The sequence below is a fragment of the Cervus canadensis genome, chromosome 22 (assembly GCF_019320065.1).
Source record: "Cervus canadensis isolate Bull #8, Minnesota chromosome 22, ASM1932006v1, whole genome shotgun sequence".
NCBI classification, from domain to species: domain Eukaryota; kingdom Metazoa; phylum Chordata; class Mammalia; order Artiodactyla; family Cervidae; genus Cervus; species Cervus canadensis.
In genome coordinates, this window is record NC_057407.1 from 59394297 (window position 1) to 59411016 (window position 16720).

Below are 16720 nucleotides of genomic sequence, written 5' to 3' on the forward strand. Positions count from 1 at the left end.
GGGCTAGAGCCCAAGGGGTCTCAAAAGATTTGGACACCACTGAGCACACATGCACACACACACACAGAGTGAATATATTTGATCTTTTTTTCTATTTATTTTCAGCAATGGTTTATTTTTGGTATAACCCATTTGGCTTCCCTTGTGGTTCATACGGTAAAGAATCTGCCTGCAATGCAGGGCACTCAAGTTTAATCCCTGTGTCAGGAAGATTCCCTGGAGAAAGTCATGGCAATCCACTCCAGTAGTCTTGCCTGGAGAGTTCCATGGACAGAGGAGCCTGGTGGGCTACAGTTCATGGGGTTGCAAAGATTTGGACATGATTGAGTGACTGACACTTTCAATTACTTTTCACACATGGTCATGGTGAATTATTATTAAATAAATTGACAAATTTCATTTAACATGTTTAATATAGTTGTGCCTATGTTCATAAGAGATAATTGTCATTTTCTTTCTTATAATGTGATCTGACATTTAGGCAATGTTGGCTGAATGAAATGATGTGTTTACTATTTCCTATTTTCAAAATAATTTATGTAGAATTTATATTTTTTATTTAAAAATATTTTGTGGATGCAGAATTTGTACTTTTGGGCCTGGAGTTATTTTTTAGAAGAATTTTAAGTACAAATTTAATTTCTTCAGCTAGTATAAGGCTATTTATTATTTTATTTTTAAATGCATAAATATATATATGTATACATATATATAATTATGGCAGAATGGCACTGATGTATGGCAGAGACCACCACAATATTGTAAAGCAATTATTCTCCAGTAAAAAAAGAGCTTGCTTTAATAAAACATAATTTGGAGTAATTAAGAAAAGAAAATATTGGCTATATTCCTCATGTTGTACAATTCTTCATTGAATCTATTTTATGCCCAATAGTTTGTACAATCCACACCCTCACTTCTATATCCGCCCCCACCCCCACTGATAACTGCTAGCTTGTTTCCTGTGAGTCTGATGCTTTTTTCCTGCTATATTCATTAGTTTGTTTTATTTCTTAGATTCCACATCTGTGTTATCATGCATTATTTATCATTCTCTGTTTGACATTCACTGAGCGTAGTCTTCCAAATACATCCATGTCTTGCAAATGGCATTTTTTTCTCCTTTTTTAGAGCTGACCCATACCCCGTTGTGTGTGTATATTTATATAAATATAAACATATATTTATGTATGTGTGTATGTATTTGTGTGTGTGTGTGTGTGTGTGTGTGTGCATGGACACTTAAGCTGTTTTCCATTACTTGACAATCATATATAATGATGTTTTGAACATTTGGATTTGGAGTGCTTGTATCATTTCATTTTAGTGCTTTGTTCTTTTCAGGTTCATGTACCTAGGGACGAAATTGCTAGGCCACGTGGTAGTTCGATTTTTAGTTCTTTGAGAAATCTCTCTAATATTTCTACAGTGGCTGAATGAATTTACATCCTCAACAACAGTGTACAAGTGTTGGGCAATTCAGTTTTGTTTTGTTTTTTTAATTTGATTCTGCAGCATTTTTGCAAAGAGTTGGTTTATAAATTGTTAAATTTCCTGGCTCAAATATGTTCATGATATTTCTTATCATCTGATTAATGTCTATAGAATCTGAATCTCTACTGCCATATGTGTTTTCTTTCTTGACATGGAAAATGTGTCTCTTCTCTTTTGGTCTCTCTTTTCTTTTATTCCTCCCACTCCCACTTCCCTTAATTATTCTTGCTAAGGCTGTATCAGATTTATTGATGTTTTGAAACAACAACTTTTTTGTTTTTTTGTTTTTTTAATTTTCATTTTCTCTGATTATTTTCCCATTGTTTACTGTCTTCTACTTAATTTCAGTTTAATTTTCCTATTTAATTTTTCTCTATAAGTCAAAACCTGTGATAATTGATTTGGACTTTATTTTCTACCATACATGTGTACTAGATGAATATATCACATGCAATATGTATTATATACTGAATATTATATATATCAGATAATATTTTTCATATGTCTGAGATATGTGTGTGTATGTGTGCTCACTCAGTCATGTTCAATTCTTTGCGACCCCATGGATTGGTTTTTCCCAGGCTCCTCAGCCTGTGGGATGATCCCAGCAGGAATACCAGAGTGGGTTGCCATTTCCTACTCCAAGGGATCCTCTCGAGCCAGGGATTGAATCTGTATCTTGAGTCTCCTGCATTGGCAGGAGGATTTTTTTACTGCTGAGCCACCTGAGAAGCCATATATATATATATAAAATTTTTTCCTGCGTGGATTTTACTGATTTCCAGAACTTTAGATATGTTATTCATTTATGCTAAATTTTTATTATTTTTTAAAATAAGGTATAACTCATATAACATAAAGTTCTTCATTGAAATTGTTTAGAAATGTACAATGCATTGAGTTTTGATGCATTACCAATGTTGTGTAAACATTATAACTTTCTAATTGCTGAATATTTTTGTCACCTCTTGTCAATTAATTGTAGAATATTTTTGTCACCTCTTGTCAATCAATTACTGTGTTACCATTTCTCTCTCACCCCAGGAACCAGAAACAACTAATCAGTTTTCCATTTCTTTGAATTTGCTTATTCTGGACATTTCACATACACAAAACCAAACAATGTACACTCTCCTTGTTCTTTCAGTTAGCATGTTGTCAAACTTTATGTTAGAACATGTATTAGTACTTCATTTTTTATATAATTGAATGATAGTCTATTATATGGGTATACAACATTTTCATTATTTATTCATCAATTATTAGAAATGTGGATTGTTATGGCCATTGTGAATAGTGATACTATGAATATTTCTACACATTTATTTGGAATGATCTTTGTAATTCTCTTGAGTATTTATCTAGATGAGGAATTGCTGGGTCATGTGACAATTCTATATTTTACTTTTGAGAAATATCAACTGTGTCTTCACTACTTATCAGTTTTTTTTATTCCCACCATCAATATTTTCCACTTTCCTGATCGTGTCACTTGATGCACAAGAATTTTTAATTCTGATGGGATTTGATTCTTCTGTTTTAGTTTTGCTGCTTGTGGTCTTGTTGCCATTTTTAAGAAACCATTGATTAATCCAACACCATGAACATTTCTCCCTATGTTTTCCACTAAGAGTTTTTAGTTGTACATTTGGTCTCTGATATATTTTTAGTAAATTAACACATATGGTGTGAGGTAGAGTGCTGAATTCTTTTTTTTTTTTTTTTTTTGTATTTTGATACCAGTTTCTCAGCACTACTTGTTGAAGAGACTGTTCAATTCCCATTGAGTGGTATTGGCAACTGTATGAACTCACAATTGACAATCAATGTGTGTGTTTAATTCTGGGCCTTCAATTCTTATGATCTCTGCCTTCTCATTCTAGTACTGTTTTAACTGTAGCAGTTAATACTTTCAGATAGAGAAGTCTGAGTCCTCTCATTTTTTTTTTTTTTTTTTCTTTATTTTTCAAGACTGCTTAGCTCTATGGGGTTCCTTGGAGTGTCTTACAAATTTTAAGATTGGCTTTTTCTTTCTGCCAAAAAATACTATTAGTGTCTTGATAGGAATTGCACTGAACCTGCAATTCATTTCCTGGAGTATTGTCATCTTAATTATACTAATTGTTTAATCCATGCGTGTGAGATATGTTTCTATTTATAGGTCTTCTTTAATTTCCTTAAAATAATATTTTATAGCTTTCAGTATAAAAGGCAAAGTTTGAGAGATAAAGGGAGAGGTAGTTGTTGGTGATTTTTCTCTCTGAAAGTATTTATAGCTTTGCCTGGAACTGTTTGCTTGGGAGCAAGCATATTCCCTAACTTCACATTTTTCTTAGAAGGAAGGAAGAAGTTTTGAGGGCTCTGTTTGCCTTGCCTAGTGTCCTGGCTCTTTTTTCACTGAATGTTCTCAAGTTCTGCCTGTTATGCCTTCCTTCATATGACCAAGTTCTTTCTGATTGAATTCCCAAGTAACGTTACCATTTTATGCTCCCTAATTTCTTTATCCCTGATGTTTTTTTTTTTTTTTTTTTTTAATTTTCAACAATTTTGTGTAGTTCTGAACTTCCCCCTCCAGATGATTAATTTATATGATAAATTTGTGAGATAGCATGTTCAGCTTTTCCACTGCTGCTGCTGCTGCTGCTAAGTCACTTCAGTCGTGTCCAACTCTGTGCGACCCTGTAGACGGCAGCCCACCAGGCTCCCCCATCCCTGGGATTCTCCAGGCAAGAACACTGGAGTGGGTTGCCATTTCCTTCTCCAATGCAGGAAAGTGAAAATTGAAAGTTAAGTTGCTCGGTCATGTCCGACTCTTAGCGACCCTATGGACTGCAGCCCACCAGGCTCCTCCATCCATGGGATTTTCCAGGCAAGAGTACTGGAGTGGGGTGCCATTGCCTTATCCACAGGTTTTCCACAGTCACTCCTAAATCCTAAGTATGGGCAGAACACAATATATTTTACTTAAAGTTGTTTTCTTCCAACTGCAAATAATTTGTTACTGTATTCAGACTTTCTTGAAAGTGCCTGCTTTTCTTACAAGTAGCTCTTTTCCAAGCTACTTCTTATTTCCCATGCATAAATGCTTTCTTCAGGTTCTCCCTCCAATTCTTCCATGTAAACTACTTATAATTAAACTCAGAATCCATCTTGAAACGTTTCACTACAAAATCCTTGGGCCCATTGCAAATAGGCTTCTGGCATACTCTTTGTTTGTTTTTTGCTTTGGTTGTTGTTCTGTTACTAAATTGTGTCTGAATCTTTGTGACCCCATGGACTACAACACGCCAAGCTTCCCTGTCCTTCACTACCTCCTGGAGTTTGCTCAATCTCACGTCCATTGAGTCAGTGATACTATCTAACCATCTCATTCTCTATCAGCCTCTTCTTTTCCTGCTCTCAATCTTTCCCATCATCAGGGTCTTTTCCAATAGGTTAGCTCTTAACATCAGTTGGCCAAAGTATTGGCCAACTTCAGCATTGACTGGTTTGATCACCTTGCAGTCCACAGGACTCTTCAGATTCTTCTCCAGTACTACAATTTGAAATCATCAGTATTTTGACTCAGCCTTCTTTATGGTACAATTCTCACATTCTTATGTGACTAGTAGAAAAAAAACATAGCTTTGACTATACAGAACTTTGTTGGCAAAGTATTGTCTCTGGTACATCGTACTCCACTAATTCCTGATCGTTCATTTTCCTGAGATTATTTCTCGTCAAAGTGTTACCCATGTCCCATCTAACTGGTTATAAATGACTGGATTTTGACAAAGAGTTTCTGGGCTTTGACCAAATTTGTTTTCACTAACCTCTCAATTATGTTCCTTCCAGGTCCCTAAGCATCCAGCCAAATATTTGGTCAAAACCCATGATTCAGTATGCATTACACATCTGGACGTATCTACTTTCAAGTAAAGTGAGCAACTAGGTGAACTGCCTGAACTTGAACCCATTGGGAGGATTACCATCCTTCCGGACCTTCAGGGACTTTTCATAATGAGGCTGTAGTCCGACAGCTTCCCACTTTTAGGTTATACCTGCTTAGCACTGCAGGATTCTCCATGTACAAGTCCCAAGGCTTCTTTATCAATTAATGATAGTTAATGAATCCATAAGTCCAGGCAGGGAGAGAGAAGCCAGAGTAATGAGAGTGGGGACTATGAACATTTTGTACTTTTCCATGGAAATTTCCCTCAGGTGCTACTTGGGCCAGATCGCATGTGTAGAACTCCTATGTGACGATGGAGTACTGCTGTGTACACCCAGTATCATGGCTTTGATGGGTCAGATACCAGCAAGTTAAAGATGGACAGCTCACCTTGCCTAGTACTTAGTGGGTTTTGGTTAAATGTTCAATTCCTAGTAAGGTCCACTAGCAGGTCAAGAGTTATCTCTCAAAAGGAGAGTAGTTATCTAAAAAGAATGGCAACATTTTGCAGCAAAATCCTAAGTGCCTGCACTGCAGTTCACATGTGGAGGCCTGCCAAAGATTCCAGCATCCCCTGCTGCCACTGACACATAAAGCACCATGGATCTACTGGATCATTTGTCCAGAATGACAGAGAAGCTTACAGATGGCATGACCCTGTTGTAAAGCCTTTTCTTTCTCTGGGCCCCACTCAAAGCTGGAAGTTTTGTGAGTCAGCTGATGAATGCACCAAAGAAAATTACTGAAATGAAAAATATACTGTCTCCAAATCGCAATAAGGCCCATTGGACATTGTGTGACTTCTTTGGTTATAAGAGGGGACAGACATAAGATGTATTTTTCACCCTAAAAGGGATAGTTTCACCTGCCCTGTACAACTGTGTTGTAATTTTCTACTCTAAGTGTCTCTCAGTGGATCAATTCAGTTCAGTTCAGTCACTCAGTCATGTCCAACCATTTGCGATCCCATGGACTGTGGCATGCCAAGTCTCCCTGTCCATCACCAATTCCCAGAGCTTACTCAACACATGTCCATTGAGTCAGTGATGCCATCCAACCATCTCATCCTCTGTCATCCCTCTCTCCTCCTGCCTTCAACCTTACCCAGCATAAGGATATTTTTCAATGAGTCAGTTCTTCACATCAGGTGGCCACAGTATTGGAGTTTCAGCTTTAGCATCAGTCCTTCCAATGAACACCCAGGACTGATCTCCTTTAGGATGAACTGGGTGGATCTCCTTGCAGTCCAAGGGACACTCAAGAGTTTTCTCCAACACCCAGTTCAAAAGCATTAATTCTTCTATGCTCAGCTTTCTTTAGAGTCCAACTGTCACATCCATACATGACTACTGGAAAAACCTGGCTACACGGAAATTTTTTTGCAAGGTAATGTCTTGGCTTTTTAATATACTGTCTAGTTTGGTCATAACTTTTCTTCCAAAGAAAGTCTTTTAATTTCATGGCTGCTGTTACCATCTGCAGTGATTTTGGAGACCAAGAAAATTAAGTCTGTTACTGTTTCTCCACGTATTTGCCAGGAAGTGATGGGACCACATGCCATGATCTTAGTTTTCTGAATGTTGAGCTTTAAGCCAACTTTTTCACTCTCCTTTTTCACTTTCATCAAGAGATTCTTTAGTTTTTCTTCTCTTTCTGCCATAAGGGTGGTGTCATCTGCATATCTGAGGTGACTGATATTTCTCCTGGCAATCTTGATTACAGCTTGTTTTTCATCCAGCCCAGCATTTTTCATGATATATCCTGTGTATAAGTTAAACAAGCAGGTTGACAATATACAGCCTTGACATACTCCTTTTCCTATTTGGAACCAGTCTGTTGTTCCACGCCCAGTTCTAACTGTTGTTTCCTGACCTGCCTAGAGATTTCTCAAGAGGCAGTTCAGGTAGTCACATATCCCCATCTCTTTAAGGATTCTCCACATTTTGTGGTGATCCACACAGTCAAAGGCTTTGGCATAGTCAATAAAGGAGAAATAGATGTTTTTTTCTGCAACTCTTTCACTTTTTCAATGATCCAGCAGATGTTCCTCTGCCTTTTCTAAATCCAGTTTGAACATCTAGAAGTTTATGGTTCAAGTACTGTTGAAGCCTGGCTTGGAGAACTTTGAGCATTAGTTTACTAGCGTGTGAGATGAGTGCAATTGCACAGTAGTTTGAGCATTCTTTAGCATTGCCTTTCTTTGGGGTTGGAATGAAAACTGACCTTTTCCAGTCCCATGGCCACTGATGAGTTTTCCAAATTTACTGGCATATTGAGTGCAGCACTTTCACAGCATCAACTTTTAGGATTTGAAATAGCTCAACTGGAATTCCATCACCTCCACTTGCTTTGTTCATAGTGTTGATTCTTAAGGCCCACTTGACTTTGCATTCCAGGAATTTCTGGCTCTAGGTGAGTGATCACACCATTGTGATTATCTGGGTCATGAAGATCTTTTTTGTACAGTTCTTCTGTATATTCTTTCCATATCTTCTGCTTCTGTTAGGTCCATACCATTTCTGCCCTTTATTGAGCTCATGTTTGCATGAAATGTTCCCTTGGTATATCTAATTTTCTGGAAGAAATCTCTAGTCTTTCCCATTCTGTTGCTTTCCTCTATTTCTTTGCAGTGATCACTGAGGAAGGCTTTCTTATCTCTCCTTGCTATTTTTTGTAACTCTGCATTCAAATGGATATATCTTTCCTTTTCTCCTTTGCCTTTCTCTTCTCCTCTTTTCACAGCTATTTGTAAGGCCTCCTCTGACAACCATTTTGCCTTTTTGCATTTCCTTTTCTTGGAGATGGTCTTGATCCCTGCCTCCTGTACAATGTCATGAGCCTCTGTCCACAGTTCTTCAAGCCCTCTGTCTATCAGATCTCAGTGGATCAGAACACATCTTTTGGATTTCTCTTTATTCATCACTAAAGCCTCAGAAACTATCAATGTATCTGTTACATTTCTTTGGTTCAAAAATGCTTGTTATTTAATGAATGAAGAACAAACAAGAGGAATGGATTATATTTAGAATAAAATCGCCTTTTGTAAGACAAAGCTACATACTTTTCAAACTGCTTTTCATAAGAGCTATGTATTACATGAAAGTGAGAGGGTAACAAGCGGGAAGGCTAGGGGTCTCCAAATGGAGGAAATGGCTGCAAGTGTCAGAGGTTCTTATCTCTCTCTTAAGTGGCAGAAGGAGACAAACTACAAGTGTCAGATTTTCTTCCCTTCTCTATACAAAATTAAAGGGAGGTTTCTCTTAAACTTCTATTGCCATAATGACACCTGGCTCCACCTAAACTTAACTTTTCTCAAACCTTGAGCTAATCAATGCCTTTTTCTTATGGAAATGTTTTTCATTAGTTATGTTAATGAGCTATGTGTTTACCCTAGACTCTGTCTATCTTCAAGTTGGTTCAGCTTAAGACTCAGAACAGATAAGGGTTCAACAAACCTGTATGTTTTACTGTTGCATTGTTCTTCTAATCTATGTTAATGAAACTATATATTTACTTGGAAACCTGCCTTTCTTCAAGATTTATGTCCATCATTTTATGACCTGGGATGACTCACCTGGTGCCAATGTTATCTCAAAATGCATACTGTGGGTGAGGGGCCTGGTGCCACTCTGAGTTTTGAGACATCTCCTTTCTCTAATTAACAGCTTTCTGATAGGTATATAACATACTGCTAAAGGCTGGCAGGGGGACACTCTTTTCCCCCCTTCTGATGTCTATGTCAGAAGCTTTATCTCTTTTATACTTTAATAAAACTTTATCACACAAAAGCTCTGAGCAACCAAGCCTTGTCACTGGCCCTGGATTGAATTTCTCTCCTCCGGAGGCCAAGAATCCCGGTGTCTTTCATGACTCAGCAGCAACCTTTCAAAAGTAAACTTCCTAAAGAAAAAAAAAAAGTTCATAGAATGATGAAGTCTTCCTAAGAACAGGGAAACTATCAAGGTAAAATATTTGCTCATATGATGACATACTAAGTTTCAATTTTTTTTTTTTTTCTATTCCTAGAATAAGCAGGAATAAAACAAATTGTGGTTTCCAAAAGAAAAAAACATTCGTCTCTGATTCTGTAAAAGATAAGTTAGAAAAAATTTCCAAGTCTCCACTCATAGTTTTTTCTGTATTTTAGTGAACGTTTTCATTTTCATTTATGCTTATATTTATCATGAGCTCGACCTCGTGCTATTTGCAGAATTTATCATGAAGTCAAGCCCTTAGTGGAATATGACCCTGTACTTAATACAATGAATATCCTACCTGACATTAAAACATTCTTTTATTTGAAACATCACTCTTTCTGTTGGTTTATGAGCCTCAGTTGGTGACGCGACCTTTACAGAATGATTTTTAGTGCTGAAGGAAGTTTGTAGATGGTGTTACACTTGTTATTTACCCCTTAATGGTTAAATAGTTCATTATTTTATATTCCTATAGTAATTACATACACAGTATTACAGTCAACATATTCCCAGTAACTGTGATGCATAAAGGGCTTTCCAGATGGCACTAGTGTGAAGAACCTGCATGCCAATGCAGGAAACATGAGACTTGGGTTCGATGCCTGTGTCTGGAAGATCCTCTGGAAGAGGGCACAGCAAACCACTCCAGTACATTCTTGCCTGAAGAATCCCATGGACAGAAGAGGCTAGTAGGCTACAGTCCATAGGGTGCAGAGTCAGACACAACTGAAGTGATTGAGCATGCACACAAACATGATGTATAAAAATTAGCAGATTATTAATTCAAATCACTAGAATTTAGTTATATATAATTAAACATATATGCACATAAGTAGCATATGTATTAATACTAATTGATTTCACACTGGAGTGGGTAGTGTTTCCCTTCTCCAGGAGATCTTCCCAACCCAGGAATTGAACTGGTGTCTCCTGCATTGCAGGTGGATTCTTTACCAACTGAGCTATCAGGGAAACCTTAATGAAAATCACTAGAATTTACTTATATATAATTAAACATATATGCACATAAGTAGGATATATATTAATACTAATATATAACTAGTTTAGTATACAATATTGATAATATATATTGCATATGTATAAATATATATACATATATGTATGTACATTTGTATGTATATGGACAGAAAGATACACAAATAGTTAAGAACAATCCCTGTATTAATAAATAGTAACTGGTATAATTTTACTACACTTCTATCACCATCTCCTGGCTATATATATCACAGCCATTAATAACGTGGTTAGAGAGGTCAGATACTTTCTAGTTACTGGTTCTTCAATGTTATTGTTTGAGAACAAACTCTTTACTGCTTGTTTTCTGATATGCAAAATGGGGATGATGATAGTGCTTACCTTTCCATATTGTTAAAAAGCTTACTGCTAAGTACCACTGTATCTTAACATTTATTTTATTTTATTTTATTATGATGAAAGCTTATGAATCCTTATACAATAATGGAGACAGTAAAACTAGACTCTAATTTGGCAGAGCTTTTCAAATATGCAAACAGTAGTCCAAGGCTATGTTTTTCCTCTCTTTTGTTGACTCCATTTCTTCTCCTCTCTTTGCAGAATCGATCATTTGCAGTTTTATTCTTCTTTATGTCATAGGTATTCTTGGCTAAGGTCATCAATAATGTCCTTTGGATTTTACATAAGTTGAATGAATGCTGGGTTCCATGCACATTTTATGCATCACCTGAAATCACTTTCCTACTACACAATTTCCTAATGGCATTTTTCATCTGGTCATTTCTCAAAGTATAGATTAAAGGATTTAACATGGGAGTTATCATAGTGTAGAATACAGAAACTGCTTTATCAACAGGTAAAGTAACTGTTGGTCTCAGGTACACAAATAAGCAGGGCACAAGAAACAGGATAACTGCTGTGATGTGGGAGACACAGGTGGAGAGGGCCTTACGTCTAGCCTCTAAGCTATGGGCCTTTAGGGAGCGCAGAATGATCACATAGGAGCCGATCAAGAGGAGAAAGTTTGAAAGACAGATTAAACCGGTGTTGGCAGGAACAAAGAATCCTAGAATGTGAGTGTCTGTGCAGGCAAGATCGAGCAAAGGGTTGAGATCACACATAAAGTGATCTATGACGTTAGGGCCACAGAAGGGTAAACTGAGGATGAAGAGGATCTGTATGGTTGAATGAATAGCGCCCCCCAACCATGCCACCCCCACTAGCGCCTGACACAACCGCCGATTCATGATGGTTGTATAGTGCAAGGGCTTACAGATGGCCACGTAGCGGTCATAGGCCATCACAGTGAGCAGGATGACGTCAGCACCTGCAAACAGATGTTCCCCGAAGACTTGGGTCATGCATTCATTGAAAGGGCTGGTTTTCTTTTCGTAGAAGGAATCTATGATCACTTTAGGGGTATTGACACAGGAATAGCAGGCATCAATGAATGAGAGATGAGCCAGGAAATGGTACATGGGGTACCCCCGTAATGGGCTGGTGATGATAGTGACCATTGTGAGCACATTTCCTACCATAGAGACAATGTAGACAACCAAAAAGACAACAAATATGATTTTCTGCATCTTTGGATCCTGTGAGAGTCCCAGTAGAATAAACTCCGTCACGTTGTTTCCATTATCCATGTATCTTAGGTTATTATTAATTATGTTACCTGAAAAAAGTCACAATTTATTAGCTCAATCTTGAATTAAGGGTGTCAATGTAAAAAATAATAAATGCCCAGATTCTATTGAGTTCTGATATTTAATAATATGTTTTAAGACAGGAAAAAAAAAAACAAAACAAACAAAAAAAGTCCTGATCTTTTGAAGATTATTAAAATTCTCTCCTAGGTGAAGGTGATTTTTAATATATAGACATGCAAACCCCTATGCAGACAGAAGCAGGAGATGATCTCTAGGCCCTTAATCATGTGAGATGGTTCATAACCTAATGTGATTCAGTAGATTTCATGTAGAGTGGCAACAAAGGCTGAAAAGAGGGACAGAAAACACATGCAAAGCCTATGGATTCAAAGCTGAGAAATTTCACTTTTACTGTTAGGGAATGGGAAGCCAGCACAAGTAATTGAGAATATGAGTGTAAGATAGAGAGGGATTCAAAAAGAGAGATTCTTGGGTATAACTCTAGTAAAGGTGTTTGTATGTCTTGAATGAAGTGCCTTGAGGTTCAGTTTGGAGATAGAAACCAGAGAAAAGAATCCCTGGCAACAGATTAGTTGTAATTGTTGACATAAAGTATAACAGTGTATTGCTCATGGGAAAGTAATTAAAAGATACAAGAGCTACTGAAATACATTTAAGAAAGCATATCGCCCAAATCTGGGCTTCTCCGGTGGTTCAGTGATAAAGATTCTGCCTGTAATGCAGGAGATGCATCTAGATTCGGGTTCGATCTCTGAGTCAGGAAGATCCCCTGGAGCAGGGCATGACAACCCACTCCAGTATTCTTGCCTGGAGAATCCCTTGGACAGAGGAGCTTGGTGGACTACTGAGGTCACAAAGAGTTTGAACTCATTCACAACTGAGCAAGCATGCATCACAAATCCAACAGCTTTTTAATAGTTAATTACATACTTTTAATGATTGACTTCCATATGCATGGCATGGCAACAACCTGTGTGAATGTTATTATTTCATTAATTTTGCAGATGAGAAACAATCTCAGAAACTCATGTTAGTAATAATAATAATGACAGTAATAATAAAAATCTTATTACCATAAACTTCCTGAACACTTACTTTACTCTCAGGTATTTTGTAGGCATTTGTTTTTTTAATTCTTATTAAATACTTATGAGATGATTGCTACCCTCATTTTATGCTTATTTCACACATTAAGAAATATGAAGCAAAGAGAATTTAAGAATCCTAAGATCAACCAGATAATAAATAACAGAAGCATGATTGGATTTTTTCCTCCATATCCTTAACCCATAATAAACAATGCTTACTAAATTCCTTTTGATATGGTCATAATAACTATAATTATTTCAATTCAACATAAGAGACAAGTATATATGAAGGAAATTGATCATCAAACACTGATACAAATACACACACAAACACTAGATACACACACAGTATAACTTATTGATGGTGGTGGTTTATTCACTAGGTCATGTCCAACTCTTGCGACCCCATGGACTGTAACCTGCCAAACCCTTCTGCCCAGGAGATTCTCCAGATAAGCTTACTGGAATAGTTTGCCATTTCCTTCTCCAGGGGATCTTCGAGACCCAGGAATCCAACCTGGGTCTCTTGCATTGAAGGCAGCTTCTTTACTGACTGAGCTATGAGGTAAGCCTCTACTATTGATAGCCATGTGGCATTTATTTCATTGAAGGTCTACTTTATCCTCTTCTCTTCAATTCCAATTCTCTTCTCTCTCCAATTAAATCAAAAACATAATCCCACAGACTCTCTTGAAATGTATGGACAATGACAATCCCAGTGGTAAAACAAATTGTTTTAATAATCAGAAAGACAAGGTAAGAATCTTGTTTTTCCCCACTTGCAACTTCATGATCTGGGGTATATTTCTTGGCACCTTACAGTTTGTTTCCTCTAAAATCAAGTGAGAACATTAATTACCACCTCACAGGCTGTTATGAGAAGTGATTGAGGAAACATTTATGAACATATCTATCACACAGTTCAGGACACACAAAGGAAATTGACTTTTTTTTTTTGCGTGTGCACCCAGGAATAGGAAAAAAATCGACATTTTGAGCAATAATACAGAGAAACATTTAACCATGCTTTAAAGTTAGGAAGAATCATCTTCAACTTTACTTTTAAAGAAGCCACAGAGACCCATATTAGGCACAGTGGTTTATCCCAGGAAGAGTTCTTCATGTTTGTGTTTGAAATAAACAGATTATGATTTAATATTCACATTATATCTTTTTGTGTGTAAAGTGTTTTTAAATTTTGTTTGCATTGTCATGATCAGTCTTAGTTATTAAATAAATATCTCATGGCAAATGAAGAGTATCTGGTATTAGTGAGCTGGATCTTGTAAATTTCTTTATCTCTGTAAGCCTCAAATGTTTTCATCTGCAATTTAGATTAATGATACTTACCAATTAATTACCTTTTAAAGAAAGGGGTGAAGATAATATGCTCTATTACTCTATTTAAATAGAGTTGAAATATGATGATTACTGTATATGGTAAGTAACAATCTTTAATAAGCATCAGCTCTATTGAAAAGCTTACCTTCTGGTCTTAAATTATTTAATGATCTTTGAGGGTGTTCAGAAATAATCCTGTCTTCAAATTGACCTCCTCTTGGGCTAAGTAACTTTCAACATGAAAAATATGATGCATTCAAAACAGAATATTCAGTCTCACAGTCGATAAGTCTTTTAATGAGTCTAAATCTTTCCTTCTAGCCTACAGCCTCAAAAAAATTTCACAGAAAACCTGGAAGTCGAATTTAGAATGGATTCACTCAGAACACTGTGGAGAATGATCATCTGTAGATGGCTCTGGTCCCATAGGCAGAAGGCAGAATGCGTGGTGGAAACACATTCAAAAGGGTCACTCCAACCTCGATGAACCTTGCTCTGGAGAATGTAAATAACAAAAAAAGACATTTTCGCCTGTGATGCAAGGATATTTAAAGCAGTTTCCACAAAAGTCCAAGGACTTTTCTTGTAGATTCTGTCTTCTCTCCCAGGAATTAATTATCTCTTTTGATAGAAAGGCTTTGCCTTGGAAGCAGCTATTCTGGAGAGACAGACCTGAGAAACACTCATTCTTGAGAGGGGAATTGTATTCACCGCAGTTCATTTCAGTTCTGTCATTCAGTCGTGTCCGACTCTTTGAGACCCCATGGACTGCAGCACACCAGATCTCCCTGTCCATCACCAACTCCCAGAGTTTACACACACTCATGTCCATTGAGTAGTGAAGCCATCCAATCATCTCATCCTCTGTCATCCCTTTCTCCTCCCACCTTCAATCTTTCCCAGCGTCAGAGTCTTTTCAAATAAGTCAGTTGAAAAGAGTCAGTATTCCCTGCACTTGCAACCAAAATGCGCAGGTCCCCTTTCTCTGTCTGAACCTGGATTTCTAAGAAAACTTAATGACATGTGGCTAGAAAAGATGGCTTACTTCCAGCATGGGGACCTGTGACATAACATATGCCCTCATGTTGGAAAGAGAACTTCTATTTTCTTATAAATATTAAATGTTTTCTGAAAACCTAGTACTGATTTCTCGAGAGTTAGATAAGTGAGGGCATAATATTATTGGAAGCCGTTTCAAAGTGCCTGAAATAAAAACCTTTTTAATTTCCCCTACATTCTTCTGAGGGCAATGGAAGTAAACAGAAAGTCTAATAGAATAAAGATAATTGATCTCTGGGATCCATATTGTGGTCAGTATTGAACACTAGGCAATACTAAACAAACATTTGGAGAGATATCTAAAGCATAAGAAGGGAGCCATAAATCAAACTACAAGTAGTTTTTCACATTATGGTCACTTTGTATTACTTTTTTTAGTTATTCTAGGAGGTATGCAATGATAAATTATTGAAGTTTTACTTTGTATTCCCTGATGGCCAATGATGTTGAGCATTTTTAAAAAAGGTTGCCATGAGTGTATCTTCTTTATGGAGGAGGGGTATCTTGTCAAGTTTCTTCATACAATTTAAAAATTGAATTCTGGGTTCTTATTTTTTGCTATAAGTGATTTTTATATAGTCTGGGTATACGTATTTTGTCATTTGTATTATACACATAAGATTTGTATATAAAATGTTATGCAAATATATGTAATTAAATATATTTACAAAAATTTTTTTTTTTTTATTCTCCTGGTCTTTGGCTTTCCTTTTATTTTTTAAAAGGGGTGACATCTGATGAGCAGGAAAGCAACAGGATTCTTCTTTTAATTTTTTATAGTTCATATTTATTGTATTGTACCTCATAAATACTATTTTACCTCAAGGTCAAAAACATTTTTTCTAGAATTTTTAAGTTTAGATTTCACATCCAGTTCTTGGACTCATTTTATATGAATTTTTATGTATAATGTGAAGTAGTGATTGAGGTTCTTTAGTTTTCTTTGTATATGAATATCCAATTAATTCAATATTGTTTGAAAAAAATATATATATATTTTCATTGAGTTACTTCAATAGCTTTGTTAGAAAATTTATATATTTAGATCTGTTTATGAACATTCTGTTTCAATAGCACACAGCTTGGTTTGTGGGAATTTTACAGTATGTCTTGAATTTAGGTAGAATAATTTCTTTTATGGAGAATGATTTTGTATTTCAGATT

The 16720-nt window shown here is 36.5% G+C and overlaps 1 protein-coding gene across 1 annotated transcript; it reads right to left on the reverse strand.

The window, feature by feature from the left end:
• Positions 1-11114: 11114 nt before the first annotated feature.
• Positions 11115-12047, reverse strand: LOC122424651 (olfactory receptor 4C46-like). The gene has a single exon (XM_043442698.1). The coding sequence runs from the start codon at positions 12042-12044 to the stop codon at positions 11115-11117; it is 930 nt and encodes a 309-aa protein (XP_043298633.1). The 5' UTR covers positions 12045-12047.
• Positions 12048-16720: the final 4673 nt, after the last annotated feature.

What these genes read in the sequence shown, in the direction of transcription:
- LOC122424651 (XM_043442698.1), bottom strand. Translation starts at nt 12,044, where the DNA reads ATGGATAATGGAAACAACGTGACGGAGTTTATTCTACTGGGACTCTCA.